The sequence below is a fragment of the Fragaria vesca genome, linkage group LG4 (genome assembly GCF_000184155.1).
Source record: "Fragaria vesca subsp. vesca linkage group LG4, FraVesHawaii_1.0, whole genome shotgun sequence".
Taxonomy (NCBI): domain Eukaryota; kingdom Viridiplantae; phylum Streptophyta; class Magnoliopsida; order Rosales; family Rosaceae; genus Fragaria; species Fragaria vesca.
Window position 1 is genome coordinate 15,850,159 of NC_020494.1, and position 18,497 is coordinate 15,868,655.

General features: G+C 38.2%; 1 protein-coding gene across 1 annotated transcript; it reads left to right on the forward strand.

The window, feature by feature from the left end:
* The first annotated feature begins 16,648 nt into the window (after positions 1-16,648).
* On the forward strand, positions 16,649-18,198 carry LOC101305844. The gene is made up of 4 exons (XM_004298235.1): positions 16,649-17,000; positions 17,094-17,165; positions 17,256-17,812; positions 17,971-18,198. Exons 1-4 carry the CDS (start codon positions 16,649-16,651, stop codon positions 18,196-18,198), a joined length of 1,209 nt encoding a protein of 402 aa, XP_004298283.1.
* The last annotated feature ends 299 nt before the right edge of the window (positions 18,199-18,497 follow it).

Consider the following 18,497-nt stretch of genomic DNA (forward strand, 5'->3'; position numbering starts at 1 on the left):
ACATATATACTTTGTTTATATTGCTCAATTCTATGTTTACTATTGCTTATATTAGTGAGCTAGAAGTTTTACTAATAATACTCGAACCTGAAATTTTTGAGATTATGAGCCTGAAGTTCAAATATTACATTAGACTTGCAATTCTAATTGTTTGCATAAATCTGAAGTTTTGTGCCTGTATATGTGATCCATTTTTCACAAGATTCGAATTTGAAGTTTCGATATTGATACTTCTTTTTTATGAACATGAAGTTTTAAACAACATAATTTGATCTATGATGATCGATGTGGCCTTGACAAAGAGTCTGAAAGACAATTATCTAACGGTGAAAGATCCGCTTGAGTTTTGGCAAGCATTGGTTGATCGGTTTGCCAAATTGTTCTACTAAGAGCACGATACGAATGGACGCATTTGCTCCTTCTAATATGGGTTCTGATATGGCTATGGTTGTGGCTATGATAACCATTTTCGGCACATTTGACGCATGCCCTAACATTTAGTGGCACTTTACAAAGCACTCTTTGGTGGCACTTTACAAAGCCCTCTTTGAATGATAATAAGACTAAAATTAATTATATTAATCAGTCTCTTGGGAAATCTGAGCTATTAGTGGATCACTACATGAAATATCAACTTAGCCGATGGAATTCTATTAATTCCGTCGGCTAAGTGACTCCTCACCGACGGAAGAGGAACTGTCGTCTAGGACACAACATCCGTCGTCTAAGGTATCTTAGGCGACGGAAAATAACCGTACACGTCATCCGTCGACTAGGATTTTGTAAACGACGAAACACCATTCGTCGTCCAGGTTTCGTCGGCGTAGTAAACCCTAGGCGACGAATACCTTCTGTCGGTATGATTTCGTCGGCGTAGATCTTCTTAAGCGACGGAAATGGACTGTCGAAATAGTCCGTCGTCTAACGTTTTCTAGGGCGACGAATATTGTTCCGTCGGTATATCTATCTTAGATGACGAATAATGTTCCGTCGTCCGAAATTTTCTTGGGCGACGAAGACGTTTCCGTCGGTTAAGATCGACTTGGGAGACGAATATTCTTTTCTTCGGCGATCAACTATTCCGTCGCCTAAGATTTTGAATTATTGCCTGACACAAAGCAGAACGAATATTTTTTCCGAAGCCTTTTTTCTTAGGCGACGTAATATTCCGTCGGCTAAGTTTACACATCATCCATTTATACACCTTTCGCCTAGAAAAGAACGCAGAAGAAAGGCATGGTCTAGCTCCCCTCCCCCTCATCGGAATATTCATCCGATCCAAATCTAGTTTTGGAAGCTTTTCTTCATGAAGTTGATCGATCTTTAAGAGCTGCGCGCCTCGATCTCGATCTCTTAACTAATTGGTATATATATATATGTAACTACTTTAATTAATTTATCTATTTTCTTCTTTTAGGCATATTTTCCTGCGAACTTTCGGCGACTTGCCGGTCCAATTTTGTTGGATTGTTGCTTACTTGTATGCTGAATATAATTACTGGATATGTGTGTATAATATGTTTGTACGTACTTATAATATTATATATGCATGAAAACTATATAGTATTATGTTTGTATATATATATCTAACTTTTGTGTGTATAATTTTTAAAGATATATATATATATATATAAATATCTTTAGCTTTTGTATGTATGATTAATGATTATTATTCAAATCGATTTGTGTATTATTATCATCATATGATTAAAAATAAAATGATGAATCATGTAATTAAGAATTATATATTCTTATACATTCATTAATATATATTGTTACCCTTAGAAATCCCGTTCGAGAACCATTATGTTACGACTGTGTCTAACAAAATGGTTTTCGAATTGTCCCATATTTGGACAGTTTGGGAGCATATGACATTGAGATTCCGTTTGTTGTTGGTGCGTTTCGTTTTCGGTTGTGTGTATATATATTTCGACAAGATCTTCCTTTAATTATTGTTCCTTGAGTGCATTCTAGGTATAGATATTTGTGCACTTGGGGAACTGTAGGGAGATGCTGCTGAAATTTTCTCACATATGCGAATTCGAAACGCCCCAACAACAAACGAAATCACAATGTCATATGCTCTCAAACGGGATTAGGGCCCTAACCGGAGGTATAAGGTGAAGAATATTATTGGGGTAGTAATTAAACTCTCAAGTATGGAAAATGATTGGAAAATTACGCTCATATATATGTAAAGTATGGAAAATTATTGGGGGTCAGTAATTTTCTGTATTTCTTGATACAACACATCCGCCTTCCTTTATTTTCTTCTAGTTTGATACTTGGATGTTTGTTTTACTCTTTTCCAGGTCTTTTCTTTTATCTGGAATGCTTCCAGTTTTTGTTATGCTCATATGTTCGAAGTGTGAAAAATTATTGGGGGTCAGTAATTTTCCTGACCAGAGCAACCAAAGTTTCTGGATGATTGTTATTACTTAGATTCCTTTCAACCATCCTCTAATGAAATAATGGGGTAGTAAACTCTCAAGTATGGAACATTATTGGGGGTCAGTAATTTTTTTGAATAGAGCAACCAAAGTTTACTGACCCCCAATAACTATCCTGTAACAGAAAAAAACTGAAACTGACAACCAAAGATAAATGAAACTGATAGAAAGATCAAAGGAATAGACCAAAATTACTAAAAGAATTCCTTTACTGAAATTCAAGATCATTCATATGTTTTTGCAACACTACCAAAATACTACATATTTTCACATTTTGAAGATCCTATATCTAAAGTGACTCTAATCTTTTTGTTATATTGATGTCCATGAACTTTAGCAGGATCTTCTTCCTCATTTCATTACCACCATCTTTTGTCGGTTTTTTCCTATGACATAGGCTCTCTATAAAGTGGAGCAAAAATGGTCCACAATCTAACCTGCAATGTATTAAGAAACAATGTTACTAAATTTTTCACCCTAATAAAACAGACAAGTAATTTAAAGATACTTACGATGACCCCAATAAAACTCTTTAAAGGAAGTTTAAAGATACTTACGATGTTTTCTTTTGCTGCAGGCAGGATAAGATATCCTTCAGCTTGTATCTTGCTTGATAAACGTTTTGGTCCAGCATCCATCTTCTTGTTCTTCTCTCTTCAGCACTTATCATCAAGTAACCGTCAACCACTATTCCTTGGCTGTCCTGCTTGTCATAGTTTTCCCTCCATTCCTCAGGGTCCAAGCCTTGGCTGAGAGGGTATTTGGTGGAATCATATACGCGTTTGATGAACACCATAATGTGATTCACCTGTTGGTTCCAACACACAAGTAAATTACAACTCAAACAAACTAAGAGAACAAGCAACAAACAAAAAACAGGGTAAGAAGTTTACTGCCCCCTAGTAAACTTCTTACCCTAATAAATCAGTTACAACTCACCATTGCCATTGCATTCTAAAAGTGGTTGTTGGTGTCTGCAGAGTAATCTTTCCTTGGCGGCAGCATTGAGTTCAGGTGATAGAAGCATCGAGCTTCGTTGTCAATCAGGACCAAGGTATAGTGGTGGCTGACCCCGTGATGTACCGGAATGAAAACCAGGTCCTTACTGAAGATGGACCATAGAGGATTAATAATGGAAAGCTCTATATCCAATTCATTACATTTGAATTCCCCCTGTTTTCCTCCTCCAGCTAGGAACTCCTTCAGTTTTTTTCATGTACCACCGCCGTGCGCTGTATTTATAAAAGCAAGTAGTAAGATTGTGTTAACTGAAAAAAAGTAATGGAGGAGACCGCGGTGTTGCAGCACGCTGCTATTTCAGGTTAGACCACTTACCGCTGCCTCTATGTCTAGGAATCCGACTGAGACCTTCTTCTTTTCCATTTCCTCCTTCAACATTGCGAGGTACACCCTGATGGTCTGCATGTACAACATATATAAGTCACAAATAATTATAACAAAGAATACATCTTAGGTTACTCAAACATCAACTTTATTGCGGTTAGTAAGACCAATAATTTTTTCTCACATTAGATGTAATCTCTCATTCTTGAATTATTCTCTTCAATTCATCTTTGGTATTGTCAATGATACCATTACAACACTCCCAATACCGGAAACTGTGCAGACACAAATAAGTCATAAGCAAGTCAAACCAAGGAAATAATTGTAATGTTATATATATATATATATATATATATATACACACTAGGGAAGAATAAACTTACTCATCATTCTCATCCTTGTTCAAATCAAACCAGTTCTTATAGTGATTCACCACCTTTTCATCCAAGAGCTTCCATGTATCAGTGTTGCAGTTCACTCCATCAATAACAATACGATTTTGGACTTTATGCTCCACCTTCTTTGTTCTTTTTGCTGGCTTTAGCCCTTTAGGGGTGTCATACTCCCATTCTTCTTCTATCCTCTTTTGTGCCCCACGTTTTTTCAGGTTGACATTTCTTTCAATCGAACCAGTCTCCACAGTTTGTTTTGAGCCCTTCTGCTTGACATGTTTCTTGAGCCCTCCTGCTTGCTGTTCTTTATTCTTCAAGCTGGTTTTTTCATTCATTTTTTTTCGGCCATTTCCACAGCTTGATCAACAAGTTTGTCTAGTTTAGACAGGTTGACATCGATCGTCACAGGTTCATCGTCTTCTGGAAATATCTTTCGCAACGGAACTGGTTCTGCTACTTGTTCAAAAAACTACACAAAAGAACACACACAAGTTATCCTAAAAAAAAATGAAGAAAACACAATATTTATTGGGGGTCAGTAAACGGATTTCTACTCTTACCTCTTCAGTTCCTGGTTGCTCTTCTCTGCACTTATATTCTTCCTCTTCAACCGGCTTTGACCTATCCTCCTCCTCCTTCTCCTCAGTTACACATATTGTCTACTTTCTCTGAGCATGTTTTGCCCCCTTGTGCAAATGTTTCTTGAGATCATTGATTTCATTTTTGTGTGCCCTCCTTTCTTTCTCTAGCTCAATGATTTGCCTGTCCGTTTTCTTTAACTTGCCGAGCAATTTAGTGTTTTTGTTCACCAGTTCTTCATTTGCTTTGGCAAGTTCTGTAAGCTTCTTCTTCATATCTTCCATTGACAGCTCCTGTACACGTTATAACAACGAAACCGTTACTGTTAAACAATTATATACAAATAAACAACTTTACTGCCCCCCAGTAAACTTCTACCGGGGGTCAGTAAACAACAATACATTATCTCCCTTTCTATTTTATGACAATTACACACTTAATATACCCTAATAAACAACTTTATTGCCTCCTAGTAAACCCAGTATAAGTTTACTTACTGCCCCCCAGTAAACTTCTACTGGGCATTAGTAAACAACAATACATTATCTCCCTTTCTATTTCATGACAATTACACACTTAATATACCCTAATAAACAACTTTTTTGCCCCCTAGTAAACCCAGTATAAGTTTACTACCCCCCAGTAAACTTCTACTGGGGGTCAGTAAACTTGCAATTGAAGTTCCATTTTCATTGCCAATAGTTTTACTGGGTGTTAGTAACTATTCAAACTTACCCAATCAATTGTCCTTGGTGTTCTATTGTCATCTTGCTGCTGCTCAACATTACCGGAACTCGTTTCCTCCTCGTCCATCCATGGACCTTCTATTATGAGTTCCTGTTTTTACATTTATACGACACAAATAAGTTTACTTTAGTTTTTCAAAAAAACAAAAACTACAATGCAATATTTTTTTTTTATTAAAATGGCTATATAAATAAAAGAATTAAATTCAGTTTACCCCCATGAAGTTTGGGGAGTAACTTCATGTTAATCCCTATACTTTCAATTTCATCAGTTTACCCCTCAAACTTTTGAATTTTCCTCAAGCGTGACCAAATGTCCTATATTCTGTTCAAATCGGACGTTAACTACTGATAATTTTAACCATAACTGTGAGGCCAGTATCTAGAATTTGGGCAAATCGGACCTTATATGTCCAAATCGAACCTTAACTGCTGATAATTAAAGGTCAATTCAAACGGAATATGAGAATTTGGGCACGGCAGACAGAAATTGAAGAGTTTAAGGGGTAAACTGATGAAAATAAAAGTGTAGGGACTAACATGAAGTCACCCCCAAATCACAAGGGGGTAAACTGAATTTAATTCTAAATAAAATACCATTACCTCTAGCAATTCAGTTCTTCTCAAATACTCCTTTTCTTTGATGATCTCTTGTATTGACCATCTTATAAATCTGGGAGTCTCCTTCTCTTTCCCGATAATCCGCTTCTTTATTTTTGTTTTCTCAAGGAACCAGTATAGAACCAGAAGGAGGCATCCATTCAAAACTCTTGGCTCCCCCCTTACGTGCTTGTGAAGTCCTTGGTGCAAGAATTCTAATATCTTATGTGACCAGTTGTATTTGTCGATGCCTTCAAGGTCTTCACACTTGAGTATCAGTTTCCATTCAATGTGTTCCCGCTTCTGCTGAAAAATAAAGCTGCCATAAGGTACATTATAACCAAAGAGGCTATCTTCCTTGGATCCCCCTTCTTTTTATGAATCTTCCTAAGCTCTTCCATTAATGTGTCATCAATAACCCTTCTGGTGATTGTTCTTCTTGTTTGCTTTCCAAAGACAGTAGAATCTACCAAATTCTTCTTACTGCCCTTGCAGTATTTCTGGTCTATTGTGATATCCACATCCGAGCCTTCTTTGGTTATTCCAAAAATTGAATGAACATCATGCTCCGTAATTTTAATCTCCCTATTCCCAAATATGAAGTTTTTATTGTCACTATTGTAGTGCCTCATTAGGATCTCAAAATTAGATTCAAGCTTCTTCACTTGATCCTCCTCAACCTTGCCCAATCTAAATGCTTCAATTATCCCCCGAAAACAAGTGCTGTTTATCAACTCCCATGATTCTTCTGGGATGCTCTCCTTGTATCTATTCATTAACACACAAAATGATGTTAGTGAGCACTTTTGCTGCATGTGTTTGATCTTGGTCAAGTCACCTTCTCCTCCTTTTTCCTTCTTCTTTCTTCCCTTTTCTTCCTCCTCCTCCTCCCCTGAATCTGTATCCGCTTGTTTTCTTTTTCTGCCTGTTGATCTTTTCTGAAAAAGATATTTTTCTAATTCCCCCTCTTCATCTTCAATGTAATCATCATCTTCTTCTTCTACCAGTTCTGCTTCTTCTTCTTCTTCTTCAGCAGTGGCACCCTTTTGGACCTTTTTTCTCTTTTTCTTCAACTTTATCTTGTGTAAAACTTCTCCTATATTTTGTTCTGTCCTCATAGAAGCTACAGATTATTGAACCGAATCCTCTTCGGTATCAGAAGTGAGAGCTAAATGTCTTGAACTTCTTCCCATCCTGCATATAAGTAGTAAAAACTTGCATTTATAAACTACATATGCAAAAAAAAATAGTTTACTGCCCCCTAGTAAACTTCTACTGGGGGTCAGTAAACTTCAATACACTATCTCCCTTTCATAATCATGCCAATTATACACAACAGATATCCATTTTTACCCTAATAAACAACTTCATTGAACCCTAGTAAACCAAGTAGAAGTCTACTGCCTCCCAGTAAACTTCTACTGGGGGTTAGTAAACTTCAATACAGTATCTCCCTTTGACAATCATGCCAATTATACACAACAGATACCCATTCTTACCCTAATAAACAACTTCATTGAACTCTAGTAAACCCAGTGGAAGTTTACTGCCCCCCAGTAAACTTCTACTGGAGGTCAGTAAACTTTAATACACCTTCTACTAGGGGTCAGTAAACTTTAATACACTATGTCCCTTTCATAATCATGCCATAAATACACAACAGATACCCATTCTTACTCTAATAAACAACTTCATTGAACCCTAGTAAACCCAGTGGAAGTTTACTGCCCCCCAGTAAACTTCTACTTGACAAGAGTAAACAACAATACAGTATCTCCCTTTCATTGTAATGCCAATTATACACAGTAAATATTTGAAAGAAAATCTTAAATAAAACTAATGTCAATCTGTAATAGTTATGACCAGAGAAACCCTATAATTTTCATGTTTTCATATTCATGGCCTTTAATCCCTTGAATGAAGCTTCAATATCATCAGATAAGTCCAAAATAAGCCTAAATTCAATAAAATTCAAAATGTACCTGTTTTTATGGTTTTCCTGAGCGAGGTCGAGTGAGAGCGATTGAAGTAGATATCGACGCCGATATTCAACCAGAGAGTGACGCCGAGCATGAGCGATTGAAAGTGACAGCGACGCCGAGATTGAACCATAGATCAACTTCGATCGACTGAGATTAGGGCAGAGAGCGATTTCCTGCTCAACTGGGATTTATCTGCATGCGTAGAGCGACGGAGTCAACAGATATTTAACGAGAGAGCGACGTGGCCTGACCGATGGAATCACGGAGATCGTGAAGAACCCTAAACCAGAGATCGTTATCGGCTGTTAGAGAGAGATAGAGAGAGTGGGAGAGGTGAGAGTTCGGTTGATCGTGGAGAGTGGGAGTCTGGGAGAACGTGGTAATTTTTTTTTTTTTTTTTTAACATCAGAGAGAACGTGTATTTAATTAATGCAATAAAGGTATAATATTAATTGCAAGAGGCGTTAAAACATTAATATGGGTTACTCAACAGTTTTTTAATTGAAATGGGCTTTAAAATTCTTGTTTTTTAGTTAAATGTTTATTTTCCCAACAACGTGTGTGTGTGTGTGTATATATTTCTCTTGCTTTATTTTATTCACGATTTTTTTGATTATATATTTTTGTTTCCTGTTATTATAGTGACAAGAGTTGGATGCAATTAGGGAGAGGGTCCCCAGTTTATATGAGAGGCATTTTTGATTTTCTTGAGTTCGTGCGTCTACATAGTCCTCCAGACAAAGTTATTCACATATGTCCGTGCAACAAATGTCTCAATTGGACATCAGTAACATATGAAGACATGTATTCTCACTTGGCACTAAACGGTATTTGTCCTAGTTATACCACATGGACATGGCACGGCGAAAATCAAGTTCAAATGCCTACACTTGCAGAAATTCAAGCACAACATAATCAGCAGGCATGATCTTCCAATGCTAGTTACGAGGACCCTACTGTGATGAACCTCTTAAACGATGCCTTCCCGTTCGCCGCCTCAGGATACCAGCAAAATGTTGTTTATGACAACGCCCCTGACACCTTCCCTAATGTCTCCCACGTTGACTACAGCAGTGATTATGATAAGTACAACAGGCTTGTATGGGAAGTACAAACCCCATTGTATCCTGGCAGTGAGCATACTGTGTTGGGTACCGTCATGGAACACATGTAGATAAAAAACAAGCGGGGAAAGACTAAGACATGTTTTGATGAGGATATTGCACTTATGAAGAAAGTGCTTCCCAAAGGTAACAGTTGTCCGGAAAATTTTGATCAGGTAAAAAGGATGTTGGCTGGCCTCGGTCTTGATCACCAAAAGATAGATGCTTGCGTCAATAACTGCTTCTTGTATTACAAAGACAACAAGGATGAAGTTGAGTGCCTACACTGCTATGAGCCAAGGTATGAAGCTTCCACTTCATATAAGCAGAAAAAACCCATTCGTAGGAAGGTTCTTCGTTACTTCCCATTGGGTTCTCGTCTGCAACGTCTGTACATGTCTTCACATACGGCCAAGCATATGAGATGGCACCAAGCAAGGCACCAGGGAGAGGAGATGATAGATCCAGATAATCTCACACACCCCGCAGACGGGGAGGCTTGGAAGCACTTTGACCGTTCTTTTCCCGAATTTGCTGGAGAGTGTCAAAATGTCAGACTCGGACTTGCAACAGACGGATTCAATCCTACTGGAAACATGAATTTGTCTTACAGCATTTGGCCTGTGATAGTATTTCCGTTTTTTGTAGTGATAATGTGTTCCATGTTTCATTGTTGAAGAAAAAATTGGGTGATGCAGTGCCTGTCTTTCCCCAGCTACCCCCTCTTTTGGATCCAACTAATCCAATGTAGCAACCCTTGAAGGTGTTGAGTAGAAGAATTTATAAGAAGAATGGAGCTGCTGGTACACAGTGGTTAGTTCAGTGGAAAGGTGCTTCAACAGAAGATGCCACTTGGGAAGATACAGCTCTGATGACCAAGCGTTTTCCAGATTTTGATAAGGATAGCAGCTGATTGGAATGGAGTCTAGGCAGCACCAAACTTGAGGTCAAGTTTTAGTGAAGCGGGGTGGATTATTAGGAAATAAGTTAAGTTCACAGTTTCTTGGTTTGCAAGGGAAGGTCTGTGTGCTTTTGGTAAACGCTGCATTTTGTTGTTGTTGAGTCAGCTAGTTGTGTGGTTATCAATTTATGTAGTGAGGTGTTAGCAACCACTGTTGTGATGACGCGTGGTCACCTTGTGCGCGTCCCATTATATGAGACGTAGCCTGGGTTGTAAGAGTTATCCAGAAATTAATACAATTTACTTCTTTTTCTGCATTTCTTTCTTGTTCTTCATTTTCTTCTATCAAAATCCAGAGAGTCAGGGTTGGTACCCTAACAGTACCCACTAGCAAAGAGTACTACTCTAATTACGACTCTATTTGTTTTCTCACAACGTTGATATAATGGAGAGGTAACTAGTTATGTAACACGATTACATATTCTAATGTCTAATAAAGCAGTTTCCTACTATGTTGTCGTCGGAGTTTCATCTTTAATTCTACTAGGAGGTTACGACCATTTGACCAAGGGTATTGCTAAATGTACCCAGCAAATGTCTTAGTAGACCCAGCCAACTTTTACACCCATCAAAATAATATAACTTTCCAATAGTACCCTTTATCAAATCCAGCAGAACTCACCTAAAATTCCAGAAAAACAAACATTGCATTCAATCAATTCATACTATTGATGAAAAAGCATTAAGGGGGAATCAACAAATGAATTTTAGATTAAGAGCCTTTAAGGAAGATGATTTCGTGTCCTTTTGCAACAAATCTTCCTCACGAAATCTTGGGCTTGTGTTCGGGTTTGAAATTGTAGACCAAGTCTTTTCAGCTGATTTGTTTCAAATCATAAGGAGGCAACAACACCTCATTACCTCAATGTTAGACAACAATTGGCCAGATTACTCTTCTTAGATTGAATTTGCTGCATCATCATCATGCTTTATCTTTTACATTAAGTTCAATCTAAAAGTAACCAACCAAAACCACCTGATCATCTCAGACACTTTAGGATCACAGCATAAAAAGCACAAAGAAAAAACTCAATTCAACATAAACTCATATCCAGCCTTAATACTCTCGAAGCTAATCGAGTTTTAGAACCCCGCAGTAACGCGGCATTACCCATTCTTCTATAACGAATGTGTTTTATGGTTGTGGATATTGATGGGTTGATAGAGTGAGGGTATTATTGGAAAGTTGTTGGGTGTAATTAGAAATTATATCATTTAGCTGGGTGTAGAAAGTTTGCTGGGTCTACGTAGCAAATTGCTGGGTACATTTAGCAACACCCTTTGACCAATGGGCTGGCACGAGCACGGCACGAAGCACGATTAGGCACACTTAAACCAGGTCAGGCCTGGCCGGCCAGTTCGCTACCTCTAATCCAGGACTGGCCCCATCTATGTTCCCTTTTTTAAAAACCAATGTGAGGCTTCTATCATCGAACACTTTGAGTTGGCTTATTATTCATACGTTTAAAATGACATTGGTAGTCTCCCAGTTGTACCTGAAATCTAAAAGTCACAACACTCGAGGATATAACACTAGTAGAAAAAAGGCTTAAGCGACGGGTACTTTAACATTGCTTAAGCGACGAAAACGAATATCGTCGCTCAAAATACATTTTTCGTCGCTACAATTTTCTAGGGCGATGAAATGTTTTTGTCGCCTAAACTTCGTCGCTACAGGTCCTACTAAGGCGACAACAAAGATTTTGTCGCAAATTATTTATGTAGTGACGAAAATGTTAACACTTAAGCGACGAAAAATTTTGTCGCATGATATCCTTAACCTAACTGACAAATTTACTTTTTGTCACTTTAGATTTAGACTAAAACGACGGAACTTTTGACTTTAGAGCCACAAAAATGTTTGTCGCGTGATATCTTTCACCTAACCGAAAAATTGACTTTTCATCATCTTAGGCTAACACTAAAGTGACGAAACTTTTGACCTTAAAGCGACGAAATTGTTTGTCACATAATATCCTTCACCTAACCGAAGAATTGACTATCGTCGTCTTAGATTAAGACTAAAGCGACGGAACTTTGAGTTTAGAGCGACAAACATGTTTGTCGCATGATAACCTTCTCCTAAGCGACGGAACTTTTTGACTTTAGCGACGAAATATTTCGTCGCTTAAGTGAAATCTTTTTTATATCCTCTGTATCACTTCCAGATCGAAAAACTGGAGGAAAACATATCTCAAACAATCAAAAAAAATCTGCACAGATCAATCTCGCAAATCTCTGGCTTATTTGATGCATGATCATCATCCGTGTTCTTCTAATGCATTGTTTATCTTCATCCACTAGTTTGTAGTTTGGTACATGCTCTTTCTCCCTCTTTTCTACCATTTTTTCCGATGAGTTTTCCGGTGAAGTATTCCGGTCAGTTCTTGTTATTCTTTGTTACTAATTTTTGATGTGTTGGTTTTATGATGAATTTTGGTTACCTATTGGTTTTCTTGTTTATATATTACATTTTTTCATATCACTAAATGTTGAATTTTGGTAATATTTATTAGAATATTTAGGTTGATTGTACACCTAAATCATTTCTGTATGCAAATGATTATATGTGTGTTTATTTGCACGATGAATGTAAGAATGATTATATTCTTGCATTCTAGCTACTTACATGTTTAGCCTTAGAAATCCCGTTCAAGAATTATTTTGTTACAACTTTGTTTGACAAAATGATTCTTGAATTGTCCCATTTTTGGACAGTTTGGGAGAACATGACTTTGATTCGCACTGATTTATGTTATGGTGGTTTAGTTTTTGATAGTGGGTAATTTCGACATGGTCTCCCGCTACTATTCCTCGTGTAATACCCCGAAAATTTGATATTAGTTTCTAATATTATTTGGGAGTTTTCGAGTTAGAAGTTAGTGTGTTTTTGAGGTTCGAAGAAAGAGCGGAAGTGTTCGGACGCATAATTACCCGAAAGGGTTCTTTTTATTTCTTTAAGGGTCATAGAGTTGACTTTTTAGTTGTTGGGTTTTTCGAGAAACTTCCTTCACGGAAGTTGTAGAGCACGACGATACGAGTTCGTAGACACGTGGCACGCGTAAAACGGACTTCGTATGAGAAAGTTACGGTCATAGAAAATTAGTTTCCGATTTTGGAAAGTATATAAATATAAAGTGGTGGGTTTTATTTTTGGAAACCTAGAATTTTTCAGACCGGTTTCTCTCTCCTCTCTCCCCGAGACGCACGCACAGCCGGACCTTCACCGGAACAGAACTCCTCCGTCCGGCCACCATTCAAGACGCCATTGGTCCCGTTCGGTTCGCACGGGTGTCCTCTCCATTCCTGGACCACTGCTGCTCACCGTCGCTCCGTCTGACGCCGTCACGAGACGGAAGAGCTGCTGCGGTTTCGTCAGAGTAGAGGTCGGTCGTCCGGCCATCGTTTTGGCCGCCACCAGTTCCATTCGATTGGTCTCGTCCTCACCTACCCAACCGTGTCGGTCTTTGACGCTGGTGACCGGCGTACAAGGCGCAGCCTAGCCCGGAAGCCACTGCCACCGTGCCGTTGATCGGACTCGCCGTTTCCGGCGGTGACGAGAGACACCCTTAGGTGAGTCTTGATCCCCTCCTCCTCCTGGTAGTGTCTAGGCATAGATTGAAGCAAGTTTTTGAGGTTTTGAGGCCGGTTTTGCAGGTTTGAGTTATGATTCCAGGTTAGGGTTTCGGGGCAGTTTCCGGCCGGTTCTGGCCAAAATTGGTTGAAGCCTCAAGTATGAAAATTGCTCCCCTTGCTTCAAGCTTCAACTTTGCTGTTGAGAGTTTTCTCTAATTCGAAAGTTTTTGGTGGCGCGTGGGGCCCACTCGCCGCCGCCTGTGGCGGCGCGTGGCAGCGCGTCCGGTAGGGTTTGTGGCTTAGGCTGCTTTGTTTTGGCTAGCTCTTGTTTTGGTGACCTTATTGAGATGTAGATTTCCTAGGTTGTGAGCAAGATTTGCATGTTAGGACTTTAAGTGTGATATTGGGCTTGGTTGAGGTTTGGGTTAGGGTTTGAGGTTTAGAGGCAGCTTAGAGGCAGCCTTATTGGGGTCGTTAAGTTCGATGACTTTAAAAAGTTGTCCTCCCTTGAGCTAAGGGTTGGTTACGGGTGTTTTGTTATCCTAAAGTCCTTGGTTACTAAGGTTTTTAATTGTGTGGTTTTAGGTGATTTGTGAAGTGGTGTTTTTGGCTTGCTCTTATTGTTGTGGAAATTTCAGCGGGCTTATTAGGTGAGTAAAATCTCACCAAGGTCCACTTGTGACCTTTTTATTTTGTGTTGTTGATAATGATTATTATGATGTTGATAGTGATGATGATAAGGTTTCTGTTGATAAAATGATGATGATTATTGTTGATGATTTTAATTTAAAATATTTTATTTCTTTTGGTTGTTTTAAAATATATGAGCTTGATCACCAACGGCTCATAGGTAAGATAAAACAAGTTTTCCTATTATATGATTATTTTTAAGGTTCTTAAAATTATAATATTTTTGGTTGTTGATAAGTTATTCTTGTGGGAATAACCATATCTTGTGCATATAAACATATCCATGTGGAAGGATATAATTTTTATGATGTGCTTTTTGTGTTGTTGATGATGTTGAATTAAAGAATATGCTATTGTTTATTTTTAAAAATAAATGAGTAGATAGTCAAACTGGGTTCCAAGCCCTTAATCGGGTGATTGGTTGCGGTTATGATGATTCTACTCTTTTTGAGAATTGTTGTGTAGATAGTCAAACTGGGTTCCAAGCCTTTAGTCGGGTGATTGGTTACGGTTATGATGCTATTATTATTTTGTGATGTGATATTGGACAGTCAAACTGGGTTTCAAGCCTTTGGCCGGGTGATTGGTTACGGTTAGGAATAGAGCTCTAGTCCGTCTGTCGGTGTAGGTCATGGGAGATACCTTATGGTATCTGGGACCCATGGGTACACAAATTGTTGTTGTAGGTCATGAGAGGTATTTATTAATATCTGGGACTCATGGGTACATGTTATTTGTAAAAGTGTTGAAAATGTGGTTTTAACTTTGTTCTTAATTGTTGTCATTTAACTTGTTTTGAATATCTCCTGAACTATGCTTAATGCAGGAGATTCCTCAATTCTTATTTGTGTGATTTTTAGTGGAATTCCTAAACTATCATTAATTGCAGGATTCTCTTATGATTGAGTGTTTTATGAATTGTTATGTTTTCTTAATTACTTTCTTTGATTTGTTTATTAAGGCATTCCTTAACTAAGTTCTAAGCAGAAATTTCCGGTTTTATTTTGTGTGATGTTAGGTAGAGATATATTTTGAGAGTTACTCGTATGGGCTTTTTAGCTTACCAGGTTTGTTGTTTACAACCCGGTGCACCAATTTTTGGTGTAGGGGTTAGACCTGCAGGTGTTGATCAGCAGGGTTGAAGCGGTGGCTTAGGAGCTGGGTTTTAGACAATGTACAATTATTTGTATATTTTGTTAATTTGTTTTTAAGCTCTTGTGAGCGACGTTATTATTACTAGACTTTTGAAGTTGATGTAATTAGGGAGATCTAATGTTTAACTCAATTGTTGAGTTTGTTGACATTTACATTTTCAGTATTTGTTTTTAGTTAGATAGTTGTTAAGAAGGTTTTGGGATATTAAGATTTTAAGATATATCATGCCCAAATTTTTGAAAATTTATCCTTCGAAAATTGGGGTGTGACACCTCGAGTGCACATTAGGTATATAAATTGATGCACTTGGGGAACTGTAGGGAGATGCTGTCGAAATTTTCCCACGTCTGATTCAAAACCACCATAACATAAATCAGTGCGAAACAAAGTCATGTTCTCCTGAATGGGATTAGGACCCTAACTGGAGGCATAAGGTGAAGAAGAAGAATTGAATGGATATATGTGCTTATTTGTTGCTAACGATGTGCATTTTTTTTTCCTATTATGACAGGCATGTGGAAAAAATGGACAAGAGTTGGATGCAGTACAATAGGGGACACCCTTTATATATACAGGGGATCGTAGATTTTCTAAAATTTGTACAACAATACGTTGGTGGAAATGAATGGCACAAGTGTCCGTGTAAAAGATATTGTTGCGGTAGTTGGGAGACAATTCAGGTATAGAAAAACATTTGTCACATTACGGCATGGATCCGTATTATACTACATGGACTGAACACGGTGAAGTGCTAGTTAATGATCCTATAATGACCCATTTCCTACCAAATAACTTGCATGAGGCTGGCTCATCTAGTACTTCCGCCAGCCCTTATATGGATCCCACGTTGAACATGCATGCTACATTATGCTTTTCCATACGCTTCAAGATATCATCAGGAAGAAACTTATCATGATGCACCCCAAGAAACATATTCTACTCTCTCGAACCTAAACACTGGTGATTACGATAAGTACAGTAGGATGCTCGAAGAAGCGCAAACCCCAGTGTACGAGGGATGTTCAGAAACTGTTTTGAGTTCTTTCATGGAACATATGAGTCTAAAAATGAAGCATAGGACCTCGAACGAACATTTTGATGATTATTCATCGTTTATCAGACGTTTGCTTCCCCTTGAAAACAAACTACCATCAAGTCATTACAAGGCAAAAAAGATCTTGAACGACCTCGGTCTTGGTTATGTGAAAATTGAAGCTTGTAAGAATAATTGTGTTATGTTTTACGGAGATTACAAAGACGCATTTAAATGTCCCAAGTGCAATGCATCGAGGTGGGAAGATACTCTTTCCCCTAAAGGGAAAAGGGTTCCTATGAAGGTGCTTCGTTATTTCCCGTTGACTCGTAGGCTGGAACGTCTCTACATGTGTGGAAAAACTGCTGAGGATATGAGATGGCACGGTATTCCGAGGGAAGATGACAATGAACTGATACACCCCACAGATGGGGAAGCATAGAAATCCTTTGACTTATCATTTCCTAATTTCGTTGCAGACATTCGAAATGTAAGGCTCAGACTCTTAACAGACAGGTTTAATCCTTTCGAAAACATGAACTTGTCTTATAGTATCTGGCCTGTTATTGTTGTTTGTTACAACCTGCCTCCCTAAATGTTAATGAAGAAGGAATATAACATGTTGGCTCTGTTAATTCCAGGACCAAAGTCTCCAGAAAAGTGTCTCGATGTGTATTTGAGACCACTGATTGATGAGTTGAATGGGTTATGGGAAAATGGAGCATTGATTTTTGACAAGCATACCGGTACTTCATTCATAATGAGAGCATCACTGATGTGGACTATTAGCGATTTTCCTGGTTATGGGATGTTGTCCTCTCATACCAATAAAGGGTACAAAGCTTGTCCACTCTACTTAACCGACATTAATTCTAGTTGCCACGCTGATAGGGTGTGTTATATGGGAGCTCGTAGATGGCTTCCAGATGATCATGAATGGAGACTTGATACAGTTAACTTTGATGGGCAACAAGAGTTTGGTCTGAAACCCCGAGAATGGAGTGGCGATGAAATTTTAGATTTGTTGAACTCCTTTGACTTCGAAAATCTAAGCAGTGATCGTGAAGTATTGGCTCGGAATCCTAAACGTCTTTTGTATCTTGACAATTGGACATACAAGAGTATATTCTTTGAGCTACCTTATTGGTCAAAGTTAAGAATAAGGCACAACCTAGATGTCATGCACATAGAGAAGAATGTTTGTGACAACATCATTGGAACAATTTTGGATATAAAAGAAAAGACTAAGGACACTATCAAAGCGCGGTGCGATTTGCAAAATATGGGTTTACGCCCACACTCTTGTGGGTAAAACGGACCAGCTCTAAAGTTGTTATGCCTATTGCACCTTACCAGGTGAAACCGGCTTTGAGGCCTAAAGTTTTCAGCTGGATTCAAGATGTTAAGTATCCTCAAGGGTATGCAGCAAATATAGCTCGATGTGTTAAAGTGGGGGAAGAGAAGATAATTGGAATGAAGATGCATGACTGTCACGTTTTGCTGCAACGGCTACTTCCAGTCGTAATTGGACCATATATGCATCGTGAGGTTGTGGAGACATTAGTAGCCTTGTCCCGGTTCTGACAGAAGTTATGTGTTCGGGAGTTGAAGATGTCACACCCTAATTTTCGAATTTTCGAAGGATAAATTTTCAAAAATTTGGGCATGATATATCTTAAAATCTTAATATCCCAAAACCTTCTCAACAACTATCTAACTAAAAACAAATACTGAAAATGTAAATGTCAACAAACTCAACAATTGAGTTAAACATTAGATCTCCCTAAATACATCAACTTCAAAAGTCTAGTAATAATAACGTCGCTCACAAGAGCTTAAAAACAAATTAACAAAATATACAAATAATTGTACATTGTCTAAAA